Source organism: Passer montanus, unplaced genomic scaffold (genome assembly GCF_014805655.1).
Source record: "Passer montanus isolate IOZ18808 unplaced genomic scaffold, ASM1480565v1 scaffold66, whole genome shotgun sequence".
Classification (NCBI taxonomy): domain Eukaryota; kingdom Metazoa; phylum Chordata; class Aves; order Passeriformes; family Passeridae; genus Passer; species Passer montanus.
This window is the reverse complement of record NW_024371704.1, coordinates 1,879,418-1,899,741: the sequence shown is the minus strand read 5'-3', so window position 1 is coordinate 1,899,741 and position 20,324 is coordinate 1,879,418. Positions and strand designations below refer to the sequence as shown.

Here is a 20,324-nt window from a genome sequence, read left to right as displayed (position 1 = left end):
ATCAAAGTGGTTTGGCACTGGATGTAGCACTGCTGGAGTATTTTCCTACATGTGTTGGAAAGAAGCGCATCCCCAAGGTGACAGGGTTAAGGTAGACCCAATATGCACAACACAGCTTGTATTTAAAAACATTTGTGAGCCCTAAAGTCAGGCACGTCTTTTAAAGTTATACATGAAGGCAGCAAAAGCATAGTCCCACTTGCATTTTTATGTTTTGAGCCCCTACACAAATTCTCCCTCTTGGTTTCACCCGGTTTGAAGGAAACACATTGTGCAAAAATCCAATGAAGAAATGCCCTTTACCAGCCTCTTCCTTCAATCCTGCTGCTTGTCCAATGTGCAGCGAGGCCATGGAGGCAAAGAAGTCTGTGATGTAAAACTAATTCCTGTCCCTGACCATCAGAGTGGGCTTGAAGGAGAGAGGTGAGAGGATGTGGAGTAGCTACTCAGGTAGAGTGTGATCCATCTATCTCCCCGACACTTGGATGGGTTATAGCTTGTCCTAGTTTATTATTTTAACCCCATGTTAAAAGGTTGTGCCTTAGCCTGTCCCCACTGCTTGGATTTGCAAGGGCAGCCACTGTGGAGGGACGGAGCTGTCACTCCTGGAGCCAGCCTTCTGTGCAGCCCTGCTGAGCTCCTGCCTTCCCAGCCCTGCAGATAAGCCCTTCTCTCCCGGGTAATTCCACATTAATCCACCAATCAGTTCCCTTATCTGAGAGCAGTGCTTTGTGGAGGCTGAGACCATGGGAGCTGGACTTGCCACGAGGCTGGAGACACAGCCTGAACCAGCATCATAGGCTCCTTACAGAACACAACTGCCAAGAACTATTTTAAACTATTCTTGGCTAAGATAACCCCAGAAAGTCTGAAGAAATCTACTGGTTTGGATGGGTTATGCAGTTTCTTACAAAGTTACCAGTTTTAACAGACAAACAAGCTTCTCATTAGGACAGAAAAAAAAATAAAATTAGTTAACTCTAATCATGATATAAAGTAAGGTGGTAAGCTAGGGTTTAAGTCCCTTTCCATTATCTACTTCAGCACACAACTCAAAATCTACTTCTTTTCCTGGTAAGGAGCACTGACTTCCCCAGAGCCCTCACAAAGACTGCCAGCAGAGGAAGATGTCCCAGCTCAATTCAGATGAAGAAGAATCTGCTCTGCATCACTGTACCTTAGTCCTACAGTATGGCCTGAGGGGTTTTTAGCCATGCCTGCAGATAAAGCACAATATGAAGCAGTAATACAAGAACAGGTTAACTTTAGCAGAGCTGTAACTGGGAGCAGCTTCTCCAGCAGAATCAGCTGGTTCTCGTAAAGGGAAAAAGCAGCTCCTGGCGGGGTGGCAGAGCCTCTGCAGGTACGTGGCTCTGTCCAGGTTAACTTTAGCAGAGCTGTAACTGGGAGCAGCTTCTCCAGCAGAATCAGCTGGTGCTCCTAAAGGGAAAGCAGCTCCTGGCAGGGTGGCAGAGCCTCTGCAGGTACATGGCTCTGTCTCCTGGGGCAGCAGGGCAGCTTGGATTTCCTGCTCAGACTCATCAGGCATTCACCTCAAGCTGTCTGCCAGTTCTAACTCCATTCTCTCACTCCAAGGAGTCAAAAAAAACCAAAACAACAAAAACACCACAAACTCAAAAATAAAAAACCCTACCAAAAAGCAGCATCTCTGCACTGTTCCCACCAAGTCCCAGGAAAGAGGCAGATGGCTCTGGGCTGACTCTCCTCAGCTCAGAGCTTGGTTGGGGTGTTCACCTGGGAGTGGCTCACTTGTCACAGTCCTTCCTCCCATTTACCACTGAGCCAAGGAAACAAGCACAAGCTGGGGAAGTGTGCTGTGGAGGAGCTCCCAGCAACCACTTCATGTCCCACAAAGAATGATTCCAGTAAAGGCAACTGGTTTTCACCCTCTTGTAAGCAGGAAAAAGGAAAAAAAAACTTGTAGAAAAAGCAGCCCTCCATTTTCTCCTCTTTTATTATTATCTGCTAATATTGTGACTGTACTTCTGGCTCCTTTGTGCCTATGTGAAGGAGCTGAAAGCTCCTTCAGGAAGGAAGAAACTAATTTTCACGCTCTCTAAATTCACAAGGACTGAAAAACATAGTGAATGACCCTTCACTTACCACTTCCTTCACCAAAAACCCTATTATTCTCTCTTTCAGTACAACTCAAATATATTCTCAAGTTACTATAAAGAAAACAATTCTGCAAGATAACTAATATTCCAAGGCTACCATTGAAATTAACAGAGTATTTTGGCAACAGGAACTCTGCAGCATCAGGTGGTCATTAAAGATCTCCAAATCTGCCATCAATATTCTCAAGAGCCATGCTCCATGTTGCCACCAAGTAACGAAAAGAAAATTCAAGTTAGCATAAGGAATTTTAGAAAGCCCAAGCGGGGGGAAAGAAAAATATCATTCACGTGGGTAGGGGAAAAAAAAAAGCAAATAATCTATTGATAAAAACATATGGGGAAAAAAACCCTTGTATATTTTACAGTTATACCAAATCCAGAATTTATAGTATCCCTTTACAACTGAAAGAAAACAAGTAGGATCTCTGCTGCATTGTTTTCCAGTCCTTTGTTTCTCACTCTTACACACTTACAAGTCTGGCAGTGATTCTCTGTGGGTCCCCAGCACCGTCCTGTGCAGGACTTGTGGCAACGACCACCTGCAGGACAGACAGAAAAAGAGAGATTGGAAATGTGCTTCCCTTTCAGTCCTTTAACATCCAGCAATTGCAAGACACAGACGTCCACCTTGTCTTTGGAAGGTTTTTATAATTCAGCAAGGTTGAAACAGTACCTGTAAAAAAAGCCCAACTAAATAACCAGATCTGGTATCAAATGTACATGAAATACAGGTACTAATCTAAATGCTTTATACTCTAAATACCTTTCTCTATGCATAATGACCACAACATTTAAAAACAAAAATAAGTATGAGCAAGTCTGGAGGACTGAGGAACAATGTCATCACTCAGTGCCATCACTATTGCTTTCCCACAGCCTGTGTAAGACCTACTGATTCCTTCACAGAAGGAGAGATGGCTGTGCTGGAAAGGCTATACAGTTACTTACCTCCTGTTCAATCTCATCTGAACAATTGTCACAGCACATGCCACAGTTGAGACAGCCACCATACACAGAGTATCACCACACAATTTCAGAAAGCCCCAAGCCATACACAGAAACACCTCCCCACTTCAGAAGGCTTCAGGCACCTGCCCATACACAGTAACACCATGGGACTCCAGAAGGCTGCAAGCATCTGCCCTTCTTGTTCTTCAGCCCAGCCTTTTATCCCCCCACGTTGATGCCCTGCCCCTGTGTGCCCTCTGCTCCCTTTGGTGGTTGCTCAGTGCCACGTGTCTCGTTATCTTCAATGTCATTCACCTGTCCTGCACAGCTGTAGCTCATTGGGGATGAGGCTGGGCCCAACCCCACTCCAATCACCACAAACCGTGTGCCTACACTGACAGGTTTAGTCCCTGAAGAAAAAGAACAGGTGCTTTCACTGTAAAATACAGCTGTAAGAAGAAGCCTTAGCAATGGTAGGTTTTTATAAACTACCTAGTAATTAGTGATTGAAATCCACTTAGATTGGGTGGGAGTTCAGTTCATGTGTCCGCGTCGTGGCAAAATGCTGACCCATGTGAGAGGGAAGGGCAAGCAAGGAGAAGAGTTGGAATGTTCTCCTCTGGCTGTACTTCAGCACCACTGGAGAGAGCGCTCGGACAGCCCCACAGCAGTCTGGGCTGAGAGGGAAGGGAGACCCCATTCCATGGCTGCCATCTGGACATGGCCAAAGTCCAGGCACACTCCCAGGTGTGGCAGTGCCTGAGGGGTGGGCAAGCCAGCCCTTCACAAAGCCCTTCATCAGCTCTCTGATGGGATGAGCCAAGACACCCAATGTAAATCTTGTGGAAGACTATGCACAGTCCTTATCACTGCGCTTTTGATCGCAGGAACCCAACCTTGCGTTTGATTAAACTTTTATACACCACTGAGTACTGCTGAGATTCTGTTAAGTGAATTTCCCCTTTGAACCTGATCCAGGTTCAATCCTTTCAATCGTGTATTAACAGCTGCTGCTGCTAACACTGCTCCATTACACTAAATCAAATACTTGCCACATGCCCTGATGGGAGACGGCGCTGGAGAAAGTGCAAAATGTCTTTCAGCTAAGGTTGGATCACCCTAAAAAACAAACACTTCTCCTCTAACAGCAGCATGCTCACACCTGTGAGATGTTACAGAGCCCAACCTGATGGTCATGCAAAGTCAGACTCTCTGTCACTAATTTTTCAAAGCCAGCATTCCTCTCTTGGCATTCCTGGTGCTATTGATGATACTGCCTGGTAATTACCACACTGAATGCCAACTACCTTGTTAAGACTACCAGCTCCTTGTTGCATTCATGTTCATTTAAAGCAGTTATACTTGGGAAATGTTGCTGATATCACCAGCACATAATTCTCTGTCACCTTCTACCATCTGTTTATTTAGATCACAAATGTACTATAACTACATAAATGCAAACTCATTGTGGCTGACAGGGAAGGCACTCCATCTGGCATGAATAATGCAACTTTAATCAGTAATAACAATTATTATGATTATTAAGAGACTACTGGAACCCTGCACAGAAAGCAAATATATCCACACTGATTTATAAGAATGAAAGTTTAAAATGGTGAGGTAAACAGCAAATTAAAAGAAGAATTTTAGCAGATGAGGCTTGATAAGGTACAGGTTGTTAGCTGATTTTGGGACTTGCTGAACTGAATAGAAATGCTCCCCTGGAGGTGGGCTTTATTAACTAGCTACTCCTGATCAGCAGGAGGAACAGGCTGGATGCTCACTCAGGGAACCTGAGCTGGGGCAGCTCAGGAGCCACAACCCACCCACAACCCAGGCTCCTCCTGCAAGACTCTCCTCTGTCCCAATCCTTCCCTGAGGTCCAGCCTCATGCCTCTCTTGGCTCAGAGATGTGGAGCTCAGGGAGGAAGCTGGAGGCCCTGCATCCAGCACCATCAAGCACAGGTCACTTGTAAATACACATTCCTGAGGCACAGTGAGGCAGCAATTTGGCTGTTCCTGCCCCTTTTTGTCCCTGGATCCTACCCCCCTCCAAAACATTCAGTAAACACTGGGCTTTCCACTGTAATACTGCTGTGGGATAACTTCAGCATCCCTCCAAGTGATCCCTAACTAGAGAGCCTGCCCACACCACTGTAAAAGCTGTATTTAAAATATAAATCTTCATATCTGAAGCTCCTAGGTGCTGAGCTGATCCTCGCTATGCAGCCAAAAATTTATTCAGCCACCTCTATTCCTCCTGGAAATAAAAGCAATTCAGCATCTTCAAAACATCATTTAAAAATTTTTTTAACTTGCATGCCTGCTGCTGGTACATGACTTTGTTTGGCAGTGTCAGATGATGATTTGCATTTAAATAGAGATATTTAACAATAAAGCAAGAAAAGGCTGCCAGTTTCCTTTTTTCTCACTGGGAACTCAAAACTGTCTGTTTCATTGTTTTCACTTTTCTCAGCTGTACAGACACAACCAGGAGCTGAGCTTGTAGGCAGCACACCTCTGAATTGCATTGTTTTGTGTCCTTTTGAAGGTCAAATATACTGAGAATTAAAAACCAAACTTCCTCCAAATAGGGTATCTATATTGGCTTGGTTGTTTAAAGAGAAAAAATAACTTTCCTTGCTCTCAGTATGAACTGGTCCAGATTCCACCCTCACATCCTTCTGTGTTTCACTGGGTTTTCCCCACTAAGGGAAAAATCTGTCCTGTAATAGGGACAGATTGAAACCCATTAAAGACCAGCCCTGCAAAATTAAGACAGAAATCGTCCTGTGGAAGTCAACATATGCACTCAGGAGCATAACAAGCACTCATGTGAGGAGCAGGTCTCACAATGAGATCTGTATGTCAGGCTTAAATGATAACAAATGTATTGGCCCTAAGGTTGACAAGGCCCTTGGACGAATTACACTACTACTCACAGATCTTCCTGTATATATTTCTTAAGATTTTTACACTGTGAGGCAACAGATTTGAAAAGAAAAAAAACTATGAAACAATTTGTGGCATAAATAATTCCTGTTATTCCTTGTGTCTAAAATATTCTAAACACACAGCAGAAAGGGCTAAAAGAATTTGGCCAAAAAAACCTCTCTGCAGGGCACAACCTTGGCCCTTTCACTTGATTCTTCACATTAGTGAAGGCACATGTTTTCCTTTTCCAAGCAAGATAAGGAAAGAAAGAACCTACAAAAGTCTCCTCCCCATTACAACTGGGACACTGGAGTACATTTCTGCTCCTGAACAGTAGCATTGTTTTGAATACACAGTGCCAATTTGGAGGCTTCCATAATTTTCACAGGTTTTGTAATGAAATCTAGGTTAAGAAAAGGCAGATTCCCACTGGAACACGAGAATTAATTTTGCTTTGGCAAATTGCACACAGAAAACCAATGTTTTGTCTCCTGGGCTGTCTTTCCTTGGTTAATTATCTTGGCCCTTGGCTAAGATCTTCCCAGATCTGAATTATGGACTCTGGGCAGAGCACCTTCCCTGTCATTTTCAGGATAGAGTTTTATTTGTGGGAATTGCTTCTGCTTTCCCAGCCAGGGAAAGTCACCAGCAGAAAATGTTTGCTCACTAGCTTGGGAAAGACCAAGGTTATTTCATCCTTGCGTTTTCCTGAGAATTGAGAAGGGCTTTCCTTTGACTCCAGACTCACTTTATTATTTCAGAAACAGTAAAACCACAAAGGATTAAGTTACTGACGAGACAAGAAAAATGAAGTGCTCCTCTCAGCTCTAAGCTCAGTGTCATTCAGAGAAGAAACCCTGCTTCTTCCCCATCAGCTATGCCAGCTGCCTTGAGCAGACCCCTCTCAGTAGGAGAAGGAAAGCAGAAATAAGAGAAGAAATGTCTCACTTTGCGCAAAGCTTACATTTACAGATGGTTTCTATCTGGTTATAAATCATCATTCAGTGTTAGGATACCTGCAACACACTGATACTGAAGTGCAAATAAACACAGACAAAATAAAATGGCTTAGATGGTTACAAGCCATAGATTTAGGCAGCCTCTTTACTTGCCCAACAATCTAAAATAGTTGATTAACTATCAAAACAGCTATAAATCATTTATTAGCTTCTGTAAGCTGCTTATAAACTCATCCTTTCCCTAAAAAATTCACTCCTGCAAAAATGCTAGAGATGCCATAGAAATGTTTCTAGATATAAGCAGCCCTGAAGTCCAAGAAATTCCAGGTATACTCTGTGGTAAGAGTCCCAGGCGGTTCTTTGCATGGTTTAGGTGAGTCAGAAGGTTTTTATAGGCCTGTGTGTTGTTTTTCTAGGCAGCTAAACTCCTTAGTTCTGTGTGTGCATAGATAACAAAACCCAACTGTAATTCAAACACCGCAACACAGCATTAAGGAGAATTAAAGATACTATTGTTGTGATGGATTGTTCTGCCTTTATCAGGCCATAATGCTTTCCCTGTCCTTGTCTGACTATTCCTATTCTCCCATGTTCATTCATTCATTCACACTTCTTTGTTAGGTAAAAATAATTTTGCATTTCCTACCCACCCTGTGCTAGCCTTCAGATCTCTCCTATTGATTTGAAAGTTAATTACCTAAGAGAGTCTCACACTTCCCAGGATTTCCTTCCCTAATGGCAGGAGAGACACATGCTGCAAGAAAAAATAAAACTTTCTGTAAAAGAAGAAAATACGTTATGGAAATATCTAGTGCTCATTTTCTCTTCCTCTGTAGAAGCATTATGGGATGCAGAAATCTAAGGGTCAATTTCTCCACTGCTAACAAACTACATGCTTTCACTCATGTCAGATGAATTCACCTAAGGATCTATCACCAAATAGTTTTCCAACATAGGATTAGTTCCATAAAATCCAGGCATTTCTTTAACAAGCTGTACCTGCATTGGTATTGTTACTTTTATTGTAAGAAACTGACTTTTCTGTGTCCTTTCTGTATTTTTGCTTCTCCCCTGAGTCTCCATGCCCAGTGGAGACACCCTGCACAAATATTAATGGGATCCCTTTACAGAGAAAACTCACGTAGGGTTCATAAACAAGCACCTACACTGTGGAAAAGCACAGCATCTGTTGTGGATCCATCCATCCATCCATCCATCCATCCATCCATCCATCCATCCATCCATCCATCCATCCATCCATTCATCCCCCCACTAGAGTCCAACACTGTGAGAAATGAATTTGTAGAGAATTCTCAAAGTTTGACAGAAGACTTACACAGTATGTATCTGTATGTAAACCTTGAGATAAGAAATGCTGACTTAGAAATGTTATAGAATAAGGCAAACATTATTGAGAGAGAAATAGAACTAGAAATAAGTTTTAAAGGATGGCCTAATCTGACACAACCCCACCTGCCAGGAGGATGCATCCTGCCTGGAGCTCTGTAAGGGTGGAAGCAAACTCCTGCTCACGATCACTTCCAACAGGGAGTTCCAGTTCTGCCAGTCAACACCTCTATCTCCCCCTCATCTTCCTCAGCTGATAAGAAAAGAGACAAACACAAATGGAGAGGGACTCGGGGACAAGCAGCTGAAAAGAAACTGGCCTGGGAAACAGGTCTGGGAAATGAAAACAATCCAAGAGATAGGCCCTGAAAGACAGGCATGGAAAGAGATACAGGAACAGTGTGAGGGGGAGCGGGGAGAGGGAGCAGAGATAAAACTTAACCAGCACTAAAGAAAACAAAAACTGAATACCAAAGAGGGATGCATTACCTTGAGTAATGTGGGATGGAGACAAGCCTCGTGTGTGCACAGGGACTGGATGTCTGTTGAGAGCTGCAAAATCACAGAGTATTGCCAGATACACTGGTGGCAGACAGTTTTGATTTTAAAGGAGATTGGCCACCAGGGGTAAAGGAATAAATGGAAAGTCAAGAAGAGCATGTCAGCAGCACCGAACAGGCTCGGGCTGCTGGATTCATATCTGCTACTGACAGCTCTGAGCTGATAGGGAGCTCACTGTAACGTTACTGCAGCTGCTACAGAAAAATGTCTTCAGGCCACAGTAATGACTACAGAAAGGGACCTGAGGGGGGTAATGAAGACACTGGTTATTTTTCTCTGTCTGGAGCAGACAGCGCTGGTAAGGCTGTGTGACTCGATGCATTAATTGGGGGTTTAGTCATCCACACAAAATAAAAACCTTCACATATGACATAGTCTAAAACTTTACACTGATTAAGCAATTAGGAGCTATTAATTATCACTGCTTATAGCTGTTAGCACAGAGCAATGTAAGTGAATTCCCCCCACTGTGATGGTGAATTAGTTCCAATCAGCATCAAATGCCTTCCTGAACATGCACACAGGGATGCTGAGCAAATGGGGAGACACAGCCAGAAGGCTAAAAGGATAGGTCAAGTCATACCTGCTGCTTGGCAGGCTCATCAAGAACAACAAAGCCTCAGGAATCCCATGGGCACCTGTGGCAGTGCCTGGAATCAATCTGGAGCCAGGTCTCTGTTTATAAGAGCTGCAGAACTTATTGTTTGATGCATAGCTCAGCTGAGGACAGAAGGATACAGATAAAATTTGTTTTTTGGTGGGGAGAGGATGTGCAGTGCTGTGAGAAAAATTCCTGCACCATTGGATGAGATTTTCAAAGGAGGCTCTCAACAAACTCAAACACACAGCTCAGAGTGTTCTTGTGTGGGTTTAATAGCAGCTCCTCAAACAGGTCAAGTCAGTCAATGTCACATCAGTCAAAACACTGTCCTATTATAATCCCCTGTAATGCAGCCAAAGCACTAATAAAGTTCCAACAGAGGGACATACAGTTTTCATTTTTTAAACAAAGTAATAACCTCAAAGAAAGGAAATCAAAACTTGAAATTGAATTGGCTTTTAAAAATCATTTTATTCCTTTTTGATCCCACATAGTATTCCTAGAATCTGGCAGGTTGTATTTAGAACTGCTAATGTATTAATCAACTTCTGACTCAATTATATGGAAATACTAGAAAGGAATTCCTCATTCCCATGAAATCTGGAGTCCAGTTTTAGGTCAGTTTTAAAAGTTTGGATAAGCCTCTTAATGTGCTTATCCAAAATGTATTTCTGGCTATTTGAAACAAAACTGATTATTTCAAAACCCCTTCTCTGTTGGAAAATGATGGTTAGACATATACTCTGATATTTAGATTTAGTGTTTGCTATACACAAAAACTTAATGAAAATAATCATACAAAGTGCAATTTCCTGGACAGTTTTCAGTTATCAGAGATCTGCTAGGAGGTGATGCTTTGGGCATGACGGGACTGTCACATAGGTGTAATACTGCAGGAGGTGTGAAGGGACCAGAAGGAAGACCCTGAAGCTGCCCTGGGTTTGAGCTGACCCGTGGCCAGAGCCCTTTAGCCAGGCTGTCCACAGGACAGCAACTCTTGTGACAGCTCTGAGAGTTTCTTCCAGAACTAACAAAATCCTTAAAAAACACAGACGTGAGAGCTACAAAGGCTTGGGGTGGTTTTGAGTGTGATGAAGGGAGCAGAACAGTGTGTTGGAAGAAGCCACCTGGGTGGTACTGACACCCCAGTGAAGCACCAACCGAGCCCATCTGAGGACATGCAGGGTGGGAGGCACACAGCAGCTTCCAGATCCTGCAGACACTCCTCAGCAGCTGATTTTATACTCTTTCTTTCCTTCCCCCTTCCCTAAGCAGCTCTTTGAAACCAGGTTGTGAGAGCAACTGAAGCTTGCTGTGAGAGACCAATCCCACCCACCCACTTGCTACAAATCTGGCAATCACCATGCAATTAGGCTATTTTAAATATTCTGAGTATTTGGGGGTTGTTTCCCACTTTCAAGAAACACTGGTGCTAGTGATAAACAAGCTGCCTGTAATGGAGAGGAATGCTTTCATTCAGCCTGAAAGTCTCTCCCTTGTGCAATACCCTGCTTAAACACCAATCTGCTCATAAACAGGTGCTGTGCACTAATACATTATGCACACACAGGTTGCCATTAACAGATAAGCATTTGCCAAGAGCTGCTACACACCACTACGTGGAGCCCTACTTCAGTTCTGTACCTACAGAACCACTGTCATATTTTATACATCAGCATGGCAACCTCTGCCATGGGGTGAGTGACTTTCACCCTGCAACTGCTAAAAGAGGGAAGGAGGATACTCAATGAGACTGCTCAGCACTTGGGCAGGGATGGGGTTGGTTCTGCAACTGAGTATTTTTTTTTTATAATATTTTTGCAAAATATATTTCTCAGTGCCAAGGGATGCCCATGCCCGAGATTCTTCAGAAGCTGTTAATGTGGATTTTCTCTGTGCCCACAATTCTGGAAATCCCCATGTCTGTAGCTGTTACTTTGCTGGGGTCTTGCAGCAAAAGGAGTTCTGTCCCTCACAGCATTATTTTTTCTTATTTGTGTTCATTACTTACTTCTTATTCAGTAACTCAACTGTGAGAGGTGTCGTATTTCCATTAGGTGCCACGTCTACTTGCCTTTCAAATCTCTTTCAAGGGCAGTCACCAGTTGACAAATCCCTTCTGAAAATGCTGGCTGAAGGTATTTACTAGAAAGCTAAACTGATTCCCTTTATTTAAAACACTGTTCTGGGTTGAGGAAAAAACATTACAGGCAACTTCAAACAGTTCAGCTTCCATTCTAACGCAAATCAAGTTCACGGAACCACTAGATTTCATGTATTCCTCCATCTTCAGATATATCTGCATGGCAAAAACTATTATTTAAAATATTTTTTTTTCTGTTACTGTATTTGTCTTTCAATTCCAGGTGAATAAATAAATTATGTCTGGACTAGAGATTCCTTAATGGAAGGAAAAGCAGCCTCTGTGTAGCCTGAACAAAAGGCAGATGTGGGACTGTCTATCTGATTGAAATTTTCTTTCCAACTGAGATGTCCATGAAACCATAACTGCTGCTGAAGTCTGCTTTAAGCCTGTGAAGCCACATGGAAGAATCTTTCACAATATGTTTGTGGCTTTTTATGGAAAAGAACAGCTTCTCCTCCAGGCTTTGCTTTGCTATGGTGATGCTGGTGGCAGGGAACGTGTTCTGTACCCAGACCACCTGTCTGCTGAGGCCCCGTTTGCTGGTCTCCAAACATACATTTAAAATGTTAATTGAACTTCAAGTAATAATCTAATGAAAGGCTATAATTTAACAAACTCTGCAATAACAAATGTCTTCAGGGTGTACTTTCTGCAATGCCATTTTCTCTGTAGGTAGTTTCCAATTTAGATGTACACCAAAAATGATACACTAGCTTTTCTGAAAGGTGGCTTTAAGCATGAATTAGTCACTTTCCTCTTTTCATTTCAGCAGCATACATAAATATATTGCTGTTACTCTGGCCTTCTCCAGAGCAAAATGGAGAAGTGCTTGGAAAAAACACAAAATACCTTGCAGGAATAACTGGACAAAATGTGGTTATCTCATCTGTGTCCTGAGGGCTGGGAGGTAGGTTTACAAATACTCAAGATTTACATGTAATTGTCTTCCATTACAGAAGCACCCACTGGTCTGAAGGAAAGCTTTCCTTGTACTTTTATTTTTGCTGTGTTCACCTCTCCTCCATTCTTAGTAACCAATGGCTTTTTTACACCTGAGGGAAAAGACTCCATCCTTTTCCTGCCCCAATCCAAGACTCCGTATTTCACCAGTGTGGTTGTGGCTTCCCGAGGGCAGCAGGACTGGTTCTAAGCAGAAATCTGGTTTGGGTGGCCCAGTTGAAAACACTGAGGTGGACAAGAACAGCATTTTTATCCAGTTTAGGCACAGCACACCTGAGAACTGGTGCAAGGTCAGAACATCTGGGAGAGTTGGCAAGGATCTGACAAGCCGCTGTTCTTCAAAGCTATTACATAATTACTTCAGAGTTAAACACCCAATGGTCTGACCTGAGTATAAATTTCCAGATGAGTGCAAAAATGATCCTTTTCTAATGTTGCAACTATTGGTACAAAAGCTGAGTTACTGTGCTCTGTGAAGAATTATAGGGTCACTACTGAACATTAAATCAAGGCCTCATTCTGTAGCTGCAATAAACACCTGCACACAAATTCACCCACATCCTTTGCTGGCAACTCCAAACAGAGACTCTTAATACCCAAGGGAGAATATGAATCTCATCACTTACACAAAATTCCATGCAAATATCAACTCATGCTTCTTGTGAAACACAGCACAAGAATATAATACATACGTATTGTATGTATACAATTGAAACAATAACAACTCCTACAACAATTAAAAAAAAAGTAAGGAGCTTCTGGCCTTAAATCAGTTTGACATAAAGACATATTTGCTAAACTCAGTTTCTACCAGATTGATCCAATTTCTGTAATGTTTGAAAGAAGTGCATTTTAGAAATATATGAGTCCTTTTGCTAGCATGTGGAAAACTGGCAGCAGAACATGGCCCAACAAATGCTCAGTTATCAGGGCGGAGGGAGCAAGTTAACCTGAAAAAGCAACTTACAAAGACAGTGTGACAGAAGAAATTAAGAAAGGGGAAAAAAACCCGAAAAAATTACAGAGCCAGCACTGACTCCCATGAAGCAAACAGAGGGATAAGCATGTCAAACTGAGCTGTAATGCTTCCAAAGACACCTGCTCCCAGGTAAGGTCACTAACAGCTTGGATTGCCAGGAGCACGGAGGGCTGACTTGATCAACAGCTATGCAGCTGGGAAGTCCATTTTTTGTTCCTTTAATTAAAATGCAAAGCACTGGCTAAATGGTAAACATTTAATTAGATTTGTCTCTATGCTTCAATATTAATAAAACACATGAAAAATGCATTAAGACCCAGCTAATTGGGGACTCTCCAAAAGTAGCTATAAATGAGCAATTATAATACAATTGGGGTGTTGCTCCCCAGGGATCCCCAGGACTGACACTTCTTAATATTCCAGACAAAGGTTTAGAAATTATTAAAATATGCCAGGCAATAAAGTGTGGAGATGACAAGAAGAGTGAGATCCCAGCAAATTACAGTGAGGAGCAGCCAGTATCAGAGAGTGAGCCAGGCTGGCAGCTAAGCTGGAGTCACTCACACCAAATGACTTTTATAGAGCCAAGCATAAGATTGCATATTTCACAATAGAACACACAGGCTGGGGGGAAAAAAAGGAGAAAAAAAAAAAAAAGGAGTCTCTAAAGCACACAGATATCAGAACTGCCTGAACACCAAATTCCTCACGTGAAGCTGTAACACAAAGGATATAATTTTTACTTCTATTGGTTATATGAGGAATGAAATGCCATGCATTTTTTGGCTTCAGTCTTCCAAAAGCAAACTGAAAAATACACAGTTTACATTGATGAGCAATGAAAATTCCTCCTTGTGAGCGATGGGAGAGCCTCATCTGTCCAGCTTTTGGAAGATGAGGAGGTGAGCTGATGACACAGTACACAGAGAGAAAAAGCTGGCTAGGAGAGCTCTTTGAGCCAGCTGGAGAAAAGTGCAAGATGCAACATCTGTGATTGAAAATTGTGCTCAGATTAGAGCTAAGGCAGCTGCTATTATCCCTTTTAACACTGAAAAGTAACCAACTTCTGGAGGGACAGCTGCACTTCTGCAAAGCTCCAGGGCAGTGCCAGGAGAGTGCACAGAGCCCATGGCCACTGGGACCTCAAAGCCAGGCTGGAAGATAAATTCTGGTCAGGGAAGTCACTGAGCTCCACACCAGGCAAGCTGCTGATATTCCAGGCCCCTGCATACAGGAAATAGAGCTAATGGTGTTTCAAGGCTCTTTTTGCTCTTCAAAAATCTACGAATCAATAGGCAAAAAAGCCAAGTTTTGGAAGAGATGAGTTTTCAAGCAGTGTTTCCCTGGAATACACCATGGGATTTATCGAATCACAGGCACACCAAGGGATTTGTTAAGTCACAGGCACACCCCTGAAGACCAAGTCTTTTCTCCTTGTAACTCTGCAGCAGTGCTTCCTCACAGCTCAGAACTGGGGTGTTCTCACACCACAGGCTGCAATTAGATACAAAGCAATGACAGAGGAGTACCACGCTGTGAAGGGCAAGGAACTGAACTTGTTCTGCCTGAAAAAGTACCTTGCAAAAATTCCAACTTTATTCACAGCTGACAGGTGCTCAGTTGAAAAGCCAGATTGACAAAGGGAATTTTTCTCTCACTACAACTCAGTCTGAGCAGAAACTTGGTTTCAAGAAAATACGTGAATCAAATTTCAAGAAAAGTCTAGCATTTTTTAAATAACTCCTTGAAAAGCAACTTAATTTTTCTAAACTTGAACATTTTAGAGTGATTTTTGCATACATATTACCCAAACAGTCACCAGCTCTATCGTGAACATGCATCCATAGTTTCAATATTTTTAAGAGCATTATTGACTGATTTGAACACATGCTGTTGGCTATGGAAGTGACCTCAATGCAAAAATTCTAACTCTACAAGCTTTTCTGTGAAACAAGAGCTCCAAGTAAAGTTCCTCTGAAAATTCTGATTTAATACTATGGTCTTTATCAAATCCTGTGAAAGAGCTCACCTGACAAAATGTGAGACTGCAAACAACAAAACTGAGGAGAACATTGGAGACATAGATGAAAGCAGCCAGATTTTCACTGGACTCTCCCAAAAGCTGCTCAGAGAGCTCTACTATCTGGAGGCATTTTAGTCAAGAAGCCTAATTCCAAAATGTGAGACTGCAAACAACAAAACTGAGGAGAACATTGGAGACATAGATGAAAGCAGCCAGATTTTCACTGGACTCTCCCAAAATCTGCTCAGAGAGCTCTACTAATCTGGAGGCATTTTAGGCAAGAAGCCTAATTCTTTTTTCCCTGCTTTATTTATTTTCCCTGCTGGGAGTGCACCCTGGGTTTCTACCTCTGGAGAGCAGAGCTGCAACTCTTCATTTAAGGGACTGAATCCAAAAATTGGATGCACTAACAGGGGAATAGGCTCTTGCAAATCAAGGCTTCAGCATGTTTGGCCAATGTTTGAATTTGTGGCTGATTTGTGGAAGGAGAGAAAATAGATTTTCAGCGTTGTTGCAGAAACAATTTCAATAAAGCAAACCTAAAGAGAGAATTTTGTTCCTTGGAGACTTAAGTGCTTTGGAGATTCCCACTGCGATGTGCTCAGCCTCAAACCCCAGGCTGGCAGTGCAGAATTCAGGTAAACAGAAGAGAAGGCTGCTTTCAAGTTACAACTAATTCCAAAAGCTCCAGCTACGTGACACTGGAATGGGAAGGTGGTGCTAGCAGTAAACATTTCAGTGTGTGTGTGAGTCAAAATGCCAGGCACAGAGGCTGTGTCCAGGGAGAGCTGAAGCACATGTGGTCCCTGGTGCAGGGTTTGTTTATCTGAGCGCTGCGCCAGCAGCCACCGCCTCTGTGCGTCTGCACGGTGACACCGTGTCACTCACAGGCCTCCAACACGAGCTCTTCTGCATGCATTTGATCAGAACTGGATGGAAAAAGGAGAAGCAGCACTCGGGATTCACATGTCTGCAGTATTTCTGTCAGTGTTTGAGACACCATGGCCTTTTCAACTGGCTCCTTAGCACTGATGTGACAATGAAAGCCCGTGAAGAAGGGAATCAGAGGAGAGTTCACTGGCCATATTCTCTTCTGTCTGGCACTGATCTGAATGAAGGAGATTGTCAGAATTGGCAGATCCAAGGTATGAAACAGCCACAGAAGCAGGGGACTGATTTTACTTCAGAGCCTCTTCATTTCACTCCACCCTTTTGTCTTCCTCTGCTTCCTGCACTGGAGCAGGGAGGGAGGATTCAAGTGAAATTATCCCTGAAGTCAGACCATTATCAGCTTTCCCAGCTGGCTGGGGAAGGGAACAGCAGTGGCAGCTGCAGTGGCAGCTCCCTGACAGGGCTGTGCCTGAGCTCCACACACACAAGTGCCCAGCTGTGCCTGGTGTGACACTGCATTCATACCAACCTGCTGCAGCCACTCTGGCCATGGCCAAAGCCCAGCAAGCACGGGGGGCTTCTCTGGGCTGGGCACTGCTCTTTTGGACTTGTAGGCACCTCTGGAGAGGTTTTATCCTCTACTGGTGGTTGGAAACAACACCAGTGATGCCTGTGTGCCAAACTGTGTTTGGTGCTGTGTTTGGCTGAGGTACCAGATTCTGAGACCCATGGCAGGTCACAGCCTCTGTCCCTGCACGTATTCACTGCCAGGTGTGGAAGAGGTTTTACAGCAACTTCCATGAGCCAGAGCGAACTTTCCTAAAGGGGATCCATGTTTACCCCTGAAATAATTTTACACCAAGGTGGTTGACATAGAAACCAAGAGTGAAAGAAGGGTAAATAAGAGAAACCTGCAAGTGCCTATTCCAATAAGCACTGTTTGTCTTTTGTGACCAATGAGTAAAGTGTAAACTTATGAGCTTTGTAAGAATGTATAAAAAGCATGAATGCTATAATAAAAACAGGTTGGAAGCCTTCTGAAAATGGAGTGTGTTGCTTTATATCATCTCTGTCTCAACTGTAACAGCCAGGGACCGCTGCCCTCACAATTCCTGGGGCAAAAGGTGCCCTCCAGCCCTGCCCAGTCTTGGCTAAGCATGGCTTGTGATGCTGCTAGCCAGGTCTTACAGGATCTTACAGATTTCCAAAAATTACTGCTAGGATGGACTTTGCTGAGCTTCACACAGCAGGTTTGGTTAGTTCACATTCCCTCCTACAAAGGTATATAGATAAACACTAAAACCCAGTAGTTCTTTCCAAAATATTTTGACATTGGGATATTCTCAGTAATGCCAAGCAGCACGGACTTCTGTAGTTCCAGTGGATTTAGCCAAGATTTCCATTGGAAAGTAGGAGACACTTGAGACTTAATAAATACATACGCATGCTGGATCCAGAAAAGCCTAAGTCACAGTCCTTGCAGAAAAGAACTTTGTAATGCACTGAGCATCATCTGCAGCAGTGGAGAAAAGCAAGGCTGGGCACAGCAAGCACTCACATTCCCTAGCAGGTAGTGAAAAGTGACACGTGAGCCAAAATTGAGAAGCATATATCTTATTTAATGACATTCTATACCAATTTAAATGGTTAAAATTCAAGGTTCATTTCCCCAAGTCCCATGTGTATGCATAGTACATGCATGCATCCACACACACAGACAGTATTTAATTACAGGCTATTTTAAATGGTGATTTCTGTACCTGAGTTTTTTTGTTACCCAAAGCCTTAAGACCTTTTTAAGCATTTGTTAGCTTTTTGTATAATGGGGTTTACATTCTCACCTGTGCAAGCTGTGAAGACAAATGGTTTGGATTAGCTAATTTAATCAAATTTCACAGGACTCATGAATTGTATTGAGATGGGATTGAATGTCTCAGAAGATACTCATGTTTATCATTAAATTACAGTCCAGTTGTGCACTGCTTCATCCCAAATGAAGAAAAATATAGTAAAATTTGGGTGACTATCCTAATGAAGCTGACTTGGTATATAGCTCTCAATCATCAAGTACAAGCTCTCAATTTATCAAGTACAAATGGCAAGGCACAAACTGTTCCTTCCCTATATTTCAAAACAACTCAAAAAACAATTAAAAAAAGTTTGATGAAAACTGGACTTGGGCACATACATTCTTTCATCTAGCTATGTGTGGGCACCAATATCTGCCTTCTTTGCTTTCAGGGTGTGTTTCTAAAAGTACTCAGAATGGATCTTGTCCCAGTACTTCTGTTAACTCAAAAAGATAGTATTGATGTTGGTTGCTTTTTTAAAAGAGCAGAAGCATTTGTCTTGAAGAACTAGGAAAGGTTAAAAGAAAACCCAATAACAGAACAAAACGGAGTAAGAACCAAGTGGCTTTTTCTTGAAGCAATGACTTATAAAAGGGTACAGGCATTCCCTCACCTTCAAAGGTTTCATCAGCTCTGCCTAGAACTGATCATCAGCAGTGATGAGGGGTTTTTAAGATGCAAATAAGAGAGCTGACTGCATTACAACTATGTCAGGTTTCCAGCCAGCAGGCAGAAGTGATGAGGCTCAGCTCTGGAGCTGGGATGTGGAGGAGCAGCACAGCTTGGCAGGCTCCTGGAGGAAGCTTTAGCACAAGTACCTGTGCTCTGGTATTAAGGGGAGCAGATGAGATATACACAAGCAAGCCAGCCTTGTATAAAATCTATTACACCACAAAGCACCTGGTTAAAAACAAGTTGCTGCTTAGAAATGATGGGGACTCATCAAATGGCCCCTATCCAGGGTCTCAACATTTTATTTTCCAAGTTACCTCCATACAACTAAATAAATGAAATGTTTCTTGGCTGTAGTGGAATTTAGAGAGGCAATGTGTCATTGATACATCCTCAAGGGACACCTTCAGATATAGAAGGCAATCCAGAATGTCCCCAAATCTGGAATGCTCAGAACAATATGCCTACTGTGGTGCCACCTTTGACATGTGATATAAACTTCTTGCCAGGCTGTCTCTGAATTTCAGTGTTGGTACATCCTGAGGGTGCTGTTTAACAGCACAGCATTCATTCTGAATGCACTTTACTCCATTATGGAATATTTTGCTTAAACACTCTGTATCCCTGTCACCACCATTCACTACAATCCATTACTGCTGCAAGAATCATAAGAATGATTCACTGAAAGCAAATAATTCTTGGGAAGGGAAATAGAGAAACTCTAAACGCATAGATATTTCAAGTTTGGAATGGAAAGCATTAAAATAAAGAAAATGTAGTAAAAAGCAGAGAATGATTGGTTGTATTCTGAAGAACACCCCATCCTCTGCAAATTCTCTCTCTCTCTTCAGTGATATGCACCCAAAACAACAGGATAACCATTTCTTTGAGGTTCACTTCTCATCTAAAGTCAGAATATCTGTGAGCTTTCACCATAATTACTCCAGCAGCTAATTATGATGCCATAGACAGACCATTGTGGCTCAAGGACCAGCCTGAGCAGCAGGAACAAATGCAAAGCAAACAAGAATGTCTGTGCTTCCACAGCACCACAGTGGCTTCAGCAATAAAAAAGAAAAAGAAAATGCAGAAGAGACAAAGCAGATGAAATCTATGATGTTCACAAATACCCTCTACAGACACTGGTTTTAGAACAGACTAAGTGGTCCTCCAAGCAGCAGACAAACTTAGAAAAGTGCAGGGAACAATGAAAGGAAAATTTACCAACATAATTCTCCGTAACAGAGGATCAGGGAAAACTTGTGGCCATATTTATCCTGTTTCATGCTGAGGGGATGACAAGGCTGAGAATAAA

At 42.6% G+C, this 20,324-nt stretch overlaps 1 protein-coding gene across 2 annotated transcripts in view; it reads right to left on the bottom strand.

The window, feature by feature from the left end:
* Positions 1–20,324, bottom strand: part of ERBB4 (erb-b2 receptor tyrosine kinase 4) — a 483,644-nt gene that overhangs the window by 170,340 nt on the left and 292,980 nt on the right. For both annotated transcript variants that reach the window (XM_039728642.1, XM_039728643.1), the window contains exon 5: positions 2,612–2,677. In XM_039728642.1, the coding sequence (XP_039584576.1) occupies positions 2,612–2,677 (66 nt within the window). The remainder of the gene's footprint in view (positions 1–2,611; positions 2,678–20,324) is intronic.